At 40.0% G+C, this 9,232-nt stretch overlaps 1 protein-coding gene across 1 annotated transcript; it reads left to right on the top strand.

Moving 5' to 3' along the window:
* The first annotated feature begins 680 nt into the window (after positions 1 to 680).
* On the top strand, positions 681 to 5,187 carry LOC139026843 (cell adhesion molecule CEACAM1-like). Its single transcript, XM_070442109.1, has 9 exons — positions 681 to 736; positions 1,503 to 1,580; positions 1,834 to 2,160; positions 2,748 to 2,951; positions 3,257 to 3,520; positions 3,831 to 3,921; positions 4,092 to 4,131; positions 4,269 to 4,361; positions 4,459 to 5,187. Exons 2-9 carry the CDS (start codon positions 1,526 to 1,528, stop codon positions 4,525 to 4,527), a joined length of 1,143 nt encoding a protein of 380 aa, XP_070298210.1. The 5' UTR covers positions 681 to 736; positions 1,503 to 1,525; the 3' UTR covers positions 4,528 to 5,187.
* Positions 5,188 to 9,232: the final 4,045 nt, after the last annotated feature.

Raw genomic sequence — 9,232 nt, 5'->3', positions numbered from 1 at the left:
TATGATAGTGGCATATTGTAATACACAACAGTGTATGTTTGATTAACTGACTTTGTCTAGTAAACAGTTTAGTTTTTCACTAGTTTATCTGATGTATTTCCAGTTTGTTATGTTGTTATTAACCCAACATTAATGAGGACATTATTATTAGGAAGCTGCAGTAATGTTGAGATGCCAGTAGGTGGAGCTCTAGTCTAGAACACTGGAACCTTCAGTAGCACTTTGATACAGCTGATGAGGAGTGATGGACATGGGTGTTTAAATGGAATGGGTTCTAATTGAATGACATCTTGGAACTTTGACCTGTATATACAGAACTCAGAAGGACAAGGCAACACATTATAAGCAATTGCTCACATTCTAAATAGTATAGAGGGCTTGCAAGTGTGTCAGAAATCACCTAGCAACCACATCAAGCCCTCTGTAGTCGACACGTTGTTTAAATGGTTCTCTGTGTAGTCAAAATATCACATTGGAAATATGACACATTTAGATAAAAAAAAATGTTTTGTCCCACTCCTCAAATGAAGAAAGGCAAGTAGATATGCAGTCGGTTGCACAATTTCTATTGAAATACGGGAACATCCCGTTTTCTGAGATGCTGGTCTGGTCATCATCCATGTTAACGTCTTAAAGAGGAAGGAGAGAACAGTTAAATACGTGTCAACTTCAGAATTCACGCTAACTGCCAGTACGTTGACTCCCTGTACAATACCTCTCCCCTTCACTTCACTCTGTAAGTACTCTTGACAATATCTTGAAATATATTTTTAGTTTTTTTGTTTTTAGTCATATACTTGTATCATTTTACTACTTCTTCTGTTTTGATCTGTGTTTTGGTTGTTACATCAGGGCCAGTATTCATGAAGTGTCTCATTGTAGGAAGAGATAATTAACCAGGGTAAAAAAGACATGCAGACAAACATTGTAGCACTGCAGTGTGTGTGTACATGTGGGCCTAAGTGTGTGTCTGCGTGTGACACAGTGGATTTATCTGAGGGTCCTTTAGGACCAGACTGATAGGTAGTAGGGTTGACATCTATACTGTGCAGGATGTGTGTTTAATCTTTGCTACATCCTTAACCAGCTCGCTAGACTTTGATACAGATTCCATGGGCTTATTTGCCTTCCCTACACATGGTAGGGGTACAAATGGGAACCAGGTGTAATTAGACAGTTCAGTGATGCCTAGAAAGCCGGTGACGTAGACTTCCAGAACTGGTGCACGGAATGAGCAGCAGTACTGGAGGGATCCGTGAAAGTTAGAAGCCTTTTTAAACCTTGAATACACTACAAGTTTGCATTTCGAGGAAGCAGGAAAATTCTCTACAACAAAAGAGTGATCAAATTAGATCCTACATCTGTAGCACAATACAGTACACAATATGAGCCTGGTTCATTTTCAGTAATGAGGCCCTGTACCCCATTTACAGTTTCTACTTCAATGTATCAGGTGGAGTTAGTCACCAGGTATTGAGTGAGTTGTTGTTTATGTTTCTAAGACTGCAGGGTGGGAGATGCAACAATGGCCTTGAGAACAGCAGGAAGTGTGTTGGTGGTCTTTCTCTGGTCTGTAGCAGGTATGGTGTCATTCTTATATTTTAGTTGCTCTGTTTAATAATCTACAGACATTTATAAAAGGTTAAGAATCATAATGATATTCTGGTGTGTTCTGTTAGGCGTCTCCACTTCACTTAAATAGTTTTCTGTGGTTTCCATTCACACTCAACTCAGCAACTAAAGCAACAAAGTGGAGACAAACCCTACTGTCAGTGTGAACCAATAGACCTTGCCCTAATTATGATACCATTGTGTTGTGTGACTGTGTTTCAGTGGTACTGGGTCAGGATGGCTGGAGTGCGACGTACACCCCTCAGAGTATCTGTACCTTGAAGGGGTCAACAGTGGATCTGTTTTGCTTTTACACATATCCCAGTGGTACAGTCACAACAACCTTCTGGTTCACTAAAATTGTAAATCTGAGAGACGACCCAGACTACAAAGGTCGTGTGACGTACCGTAGCGTTATGATGAATGGCCACACCCTGAAAATCACAGACCTGAGAGAGAGTGACTCAGCTGAGTACAAGTTCAAATTTATAACAGATCAGACTGGAGGGAAGTATACTGGTYYRCCTGGAGTCACTCTGTCTGTRACAGGTACAGTGATYTTATATATAMTATTGATCTGTTTAATCACTCTGTCTGTTACAGGTACAGTGATATTATATATAGTATTGATCTGTTTAATCACTCTGTCTGTTACAGGTACAGTGATATTATATATAGTGTTAATCTGTTTAAACACTCTGTCTGTTACAGGTACAGTGATATTTTAATTATTGGTAAATAGTGTTGATCTGTTTAATCACTCTGTCTGTTACAGGTACAGTGATATTATATATAGTGTTAATCTGTTTAATCACTCTGTCTGTTACAGGTACAGTGATATTTAAATAGTGTTGATCTGTTAAATCACTCGGTCTGTTACAGGTACAGTGATATTATATATAGTGTTAATCTGTTTAATCACTCTGTCTGTTACAGGTACAGTGATATTATATATAGTGTTGATCTGTTTAATTGGTTCAGGAAAATTGTCTTGATTTGTATTGAAATAATATAATTAATATGAATGTATGTGTATAATAGGAATGTCTGAGTTGATGATTTGAGAACGTCCACTCCTGCCTCATTTGAACTAGACAACAGGTCATTGAGGGTTTTAATGTTGTTATCTACTCCAGACCTGCAGGTGAAGGTGACCACTATATGGTGGTTAATGACACTGACCTGTAGCACCACCTGTACTCTGACTGGTAACCCCACCTACACCTGGTACAGGAACAGTACGATTGTACAAGGGGCCTCCTCCCCCTCGTACTCAGTGTACTTAAAAACTGAAGACAGCTTCTACTGTGCTGTAAAAGGCATCAATTCTGCTGCAGTGTGTGAGTGTGACTGWTACACGTTTCAAAGTCTTCCAAAATCATCCAATCATTGGTTAGTGTTGATTTGCAGTGGAACAGATAGGAAATCTATCTATTATTTCAATCTATGTCCAAGTTCCATGATTGTACTCATCTCATTACTGTAGTGACTACAAGTACTTCACAAACACTGTATTGTTACATTATTGTCTAAGTTACACATATTTATATTAATATTTCATTTATTTCAATCACTAGTCCAAGTTCCATGATGCTCCTCATGTAAAGCTCTATGTATGAACAATGTGTTACATATTGTTCCCCAGATGGCCCAAAGAACACCTCAGTGTCAGTCAGTCCCTCTGGTGAAATAGTGGAGGGCAGTTCAGTGACTCTGACCTGCAGCAGTGATGCCAACCCACCTGTGCACAAATACACCTGGTACAAGAAGAAGGTAACCTCACCAAAAGCATCAGGACAGAGTTACAGCATCACTAACATCATCTCTGAGGACAGAGGAGAATACTACTGTGAGGCTGAGAATACAATAGCATCTAATAACTCTACTACTCTGAAGATCATCGTAGCAGGTAAAGTTTCATCTTTAATACCTCAAAACAAAACTATATGATTCAATCTCATGTTAATATTTTGAATTTGGCTTTTTTTACTTTGGTTTTAATTAAACATTGAGTGTACAAAACATTAAGAACACCTGCTCTTTCCATGACATAGACAGGCTGACCAGGTGAATCCAGGTGAAGCTTTGATCCCCTATCACTTGTTAAATCCACTTCAATCAGTGTGGATGAAGGGGAGGAGACAGGTTTTACCATATTATATTTGTTTTTAATTTATTAGAACATGGCATGTACTCATATCATCCATATTTTATTTTAGGGAAACAAACATCAGTTCTGACTGCAGCTGTAGGAATCATAGTGGTTGTTCTGGTTCTCATCCTCTGTCTCTCTGGCTTCATGTGGTTCAGGTGACAGAATTTTTCAAATGTTTTATAATTTCCCCTTAGCACTCTGATTTGTTATGAATGCATTCATATATTCATTCATTCATTCATTCATGTGCAAAAGTTTTTTTGTAACATATAAACTTCCACTAGAGGTCACTAGAGAGCATAACTCACTCTGTCCCTCTTTACAGGAGATCCACAGGAGGAAGTGATGTCACAGCAGACACAGAGGTGATGATATCAGCTATGCCTCCACCTCCACACCTGGTGACATGAATTTACTATGTCACAACAGTCTCTCTCATACTATTTTCACTGTTACCATGACAACACCCTCTCTCTCTCTCTCACTCTCTCTCTCTGCACAGAGTGTCCATCCAGACCCTAACAGTGACCCTAACAGTGACATGTACTCACCTCTGAACATGAATACCAGGTCACCAGAGTATGACACCCTGACAGTAAGTGTGTGTGTTTGTGTGTGTGTTTGTGTGTGTGTTTGAATCCATAAAAATGTTATAGAGTGGTGTGTAATGTGTTCATTGTGTTTTCTTTCAGAATGTGAGGGACTCCCCTAGTGACACAGTCCCTCAGATAGATGCTGAGCCCTCAGATTATGAGAACTGAAGAGAACCACCACAGAACCTGGACTGAAGAGAACCACCAAAGAACCTGGACTGAAGAGAACCACCACAGAACCTGGACTGAAGACAACCACCACAGAAYCTGGACTGAAGAGAACCACCACAGAACCTGGACTGAAGACAACCACCACAGAACCTGGACTGAAGACAACCACCACAGAACCTGGACTGTAGAGACTCACCACAGAACCTGGATGAAGAGCTTCAGCACCAAATCAAGCTAGGACTTACACCTCTATACTCCTGCTACCATATTGCTATGATATCTAGAAGGCTTTCCAGATAATGAGCTTTAACTTTTTAGAAAATTATGTCATTATTTTTATTTTCTTGTAAAGTTAAGGAAAGGGAAAGGGGATACCTAGTCAATTGTACAACTGAATGCATTCAACTGAAATGTGTCTTCCACATTTAACCCAACCCCTCTGAATCCGAGTGATGCGGGGGGCTGCCATAATCGACATCCTCATCTTCGGTGCCCGGTGAACAATGTGTTAACTGCCTTGCTCAGTGGCATGACGTCATATTTTTGTAATTATGCTTCTTGGTGACATGTCAAGAAGTTTTTGTAAATGCTGGAGTTGAATTATCTTTCCTTGTAATGATAATTGTGTATATTGATGATAAATAAGATTATGCTTCTGCTCTTTTTCTATGAGATTTGACCATTTCTGGATTTTCTACAACACAAAAAGCCCACTTTTCTGTTTACTCTCTGTAGATTAATATTATGTATCTGCTCTTTTTCTATGGGATTTGCCCTTTCCAGAGTTTTATAACAAAAATAGGTCTACATTTCTCAGTGACTAATATTGATAAAATCTTTTTATTACTTCTTGCTCTTGGACCAGGTTTCTCCTAATTATTTACTTTGTATTGCTGTCAGACATTATTGCACATTTTATATTCATTATTCTTTTATATTATGTAATACCATATTGTTTAGTGTCATGATCACTTATTTTATTACCAAATTATTAATTAGTACCTATTTTAGATACATTAAATACGTTTACCTTTGCAGTTTTTACAATTTGGATCAACATTTAAGACAATAAATACACTGATTCTTTGATCAACTATTAATACATTGATTCATAACTATTTCCCCTCTGCTGTTGTTTCTTGTATTTTTGACTATTGGACACATGATGTCACTATTAAACCGATCAACACCAAGCACTGTTCCTCACCAACGACATGCATGCACACACGCTAGTGGTGCGCCGGTCAGCTGTTTGTTAACCCGCAACCGCCCACAACTGCTAATAACCCATCTGCAACCTCACGACTATGTGATAAAGTGAAAATCTGAGGCCCTCACCACCCAACACTAACCCGCAAATATAGAAAATTCGCTACTGTAGGCTACAGTCAAAGATGGCAGAAAACTTTTTTTTATTTTTAGTTATGTTTCTGCTTATAATTTCTGACATTTTGGTGGCTATTTTTAGTCAACCTGTCTATAATTTCTAGATATATGTAGTTTCTATTTTGTACTAGAAGACTAAAGCCTAAACAGAATAATGTAATAGATCGATAGAAGGAATGCTTCAATCTAGGTGACATCTAAAGTTTAGGGACTGGGGAGAAAATACAATAACGCAAAAAACAGGAAAGATATTCTGTGAAAAATATCCAAATGACATCAGTTTGACCAGTTGTAAGGAAAAAGAAAGCTGTGACAACATAGTATAGACCTTCTGTACTACCAGGCCCCACCACAGGGGGCAGTGTATAGACAAGCTGTACTACCAGACCCCACCACAGGGGGCAGTGAACAGACAGACTGTACTACCAGACCCCACCACATGGGGCATAGCATATACAGACTGCACTACCAGACCCCACCACAGTGGGTATAGTATATACAGAATACACTACCAGACCCCACCACAGGAGACATAGTATAGAAAGTCTGTACTACCAGACCCCATCACAGGGGTCCTAGTATCGACAGAATGTACAACCTTTTTGGTCAATGCTATTGGTTCCATTGTACTTTTGGGACTATGCTGTTGGTTCCATTGTACTTTTAGGACAATGCTATTGGTTCCATTGTACTTTTGGGACAATGCTATTGATTTAATTGTATGTATTTGGACTGTGCCTGCTGATCGTCTTCCTGTTCAGGGAGTGGAGCTGGAGAGCACCAGGCTGGTGGTCAGGTACCTAGACCGCTAGATGCAGAGAACCCCTACCTCTGAACACCCCCCCAGTTTCCCAATACGTCTCCACAGGGTAAGGACATCTGTCTTTGTCAAAACATCAACTATCATTAATAAACATATACAAGCAAGTTTTACGAATCAACTCATATAACTTTTGATAAATAAAAAAATAACAGACATGCACTCTCTCTCTCTCTCTCTCTCTCTCTCTCTCTCAGAATAATGAATATTAAGATTGAAGAACAGTAAGAAAGACAGTGTCCCTATGTTAAAAGAGAACAGGAGGTTTGGATAGAATGGGGGGTTGGGGGGTGTCACTACTTTTGTAGTCCTCTGACACACAGCACAGACAGAACACTGGACATACAGTATGAGTGTTTAAAGTGTCAATCAAAGTGATTTCCTTCCCTCCCTCGGCCTGAGCTGTGAAACATATCATCGTTGATGGAGATGATGAAATGTACTTGAGGGCATGTCTTGATGTATCCTTTAACATTTTTTTTAGTTTTGAGCTGTTTTAGCTGTTACATTAGGGCCTGTGTTTTAGCTGTTATATCAGGGCCTGTGTTTTAGCTGTTATATCAGGGCCTGTGTTTTAGCTGTTATATCAGGGCCTGTGTTTTAGCTGTCTATATCAGAGCCTGTGTTTTAGCTGTTATATCAGGGCCTGTGTTTTAGCTGTTATATCAGGGCCTGTTGTTTTAGCTGTTATATCAGAGCCTGTGTTTTAGCTGTTATATCAGAGCCTGTGTTTTAGCTTGTTATATCAGGGCTGTGTTTTAGCTGTTATATCAGGGCCTGTGGTTTAGCTGTTGTATCAGGGCCTGTGGTTTAGCTGTTACATTATGGGCCTGTGTTTTAGCTGTTATATCAGAGCCTGTGTTTTAGCTGTTATATCAGGGCCTGTGTTTTAGCTGTTACATCAGGGCCTGTGTTTTAGCTGTTACATCAGGGCCTGTGTTTTAGCTGTTACATCAGGGCCTGTGTTTTAGCTGTACATTATGGGCCTGTGTTTTAGTTTATATCAGGGCGGTGTTTTAGCTGTTACATCAGGGCCTGTGTTTTAGCTGTTATATCAGGGCCTGTGTTTTAGCTGTTATATCAGAGCCTGTGTTTAGCTGTTATATCAGGGCCTGTGTTTAGCTGTTATATCAGGGCCTGTGTTTTTAGCTGTTATATCAGGGCCTGTGTTTTAGCTGTTATATCAGGGCCTGTGTTTTAGCTGTTACATCAGGGCCTGTGTTTTAGCTGTTACATCAGGGCCTGTTTTTTAGCTGTATATCAGGGCGTGTGTTTAGCTTTTATATCAGGGCCTGTGTTTTAGCTGTTATATCAGGGCCTGTGTTTTAGCTGTTATATCAGGGCCTGTGTTTTAGCTGTTCTATTCAGAGCCTGTGTTTTAGCTGTTCTATCAGGGCCTGTGTTAGCTGTTATATCAGGGCCTGTGTTTAGCTGTTATATCAGGGCCTGTGTTTTAGCTGTTATATCAGAGCCTGTGTTTAGCTGTTATATCAGAGCCTGTGTTTTAGCTGTTATATCAGGGCCTGTGTTTTAGCTTTATATCAAGCCTGTGTTTTAGCTGTTATATCAGAGCCTGTGTTTTAGCTGTTATATCAGGGCCTGTGTTTTAGCTGTTAAATCAGGGCCTGTGTTTTAGCTTGTTATATCAGAGCCTGTGTTTTAGCTGTTACATCAGGCCTGTGGTTTAGCTGTTACATCAGGGCCGGTGTTTTAGCTGTTACTCAGGGCCGGTGTTTTAGCTGTTACATCAGGGCCTGTGTTTTAGCTGTTATATCAGGCCTGTTTTGCTGTTACTTCAGGGCCTGTGTTTTAGCTGTTACATCAGGGCCTGTGTTTTAGCTGTTACATCAGGGCCGGTGTTTTAGCTGTTACATCAGGGCCTGTGTTTTAGCTGTTATACAGGGCCTGTGTTTTAGCTGTTACATCAGGGCCTGTGTTTTAGCTGTTATATCAGGGCCTGTGTTTTAGTGTTATATCAGGGCCTGTTGTTTAAGCTGTTACATTATGGGCCTGTGTTTTAGCTGTTACATCAGGGCCTGTGTTTTAGCTGTTACATCAGGCCGGGTTGTTTTTAGCTGTTATATCAGGCCTGTGTTTTAGCTGTTACATCAGGGCCTGTGTTTTAGCTGTTATATCAGGGCCTGTGTTTTAGCTGTTATTTCAGGGCCTGTGTTTAGCTGTTATATCAGGGCCTGTGTTTTAGCTGTTATATCAGGGCCTGTGTTTCAGCTGTTATATCAGGGCCTGTGTTTAAGCTGTTATATCAGGGCCTGTGTTTTAGCGTTATATCAGGGCCTGTGTCTTAGCTGTTTAATCAGGCCCTGTGTTTTAGCTGTTATATCAGGCCTGTGTTTTAGCTGTTATATCAGGCCTGTGTTTTAGCTTTATATCGGGCCTGTGTTTTTAGCTGTTACATCAGGGACTGTGTTTTAGCTGTTATTCAGGGCTGTGTTTTAGCTGTTAAAACCTGTTATGGCTGCAGGCCGGTGTCGGTAC

This window comes from Salvelinus sp. IW2-2015, unplaced genomic scaffold (genome assembly GCF_002910315.2).
Source record: "Salvelinus sp. IW2-2015 unplaced genomic scaffold, ASM291031v2 Un_scaffold6036, whole genome shotgun sequence".
NCBI lineage: Eukaryota > Metazoa > Chordata > Actinopteri > Salmoniformes > Salmonidae > Salvelinus > Salvelinus sp. IW2-2015.
Note: the sequence above shows the minus strand (reverse complement) of the source record. Positions and strands in the feature narration are given on the sequence as shown.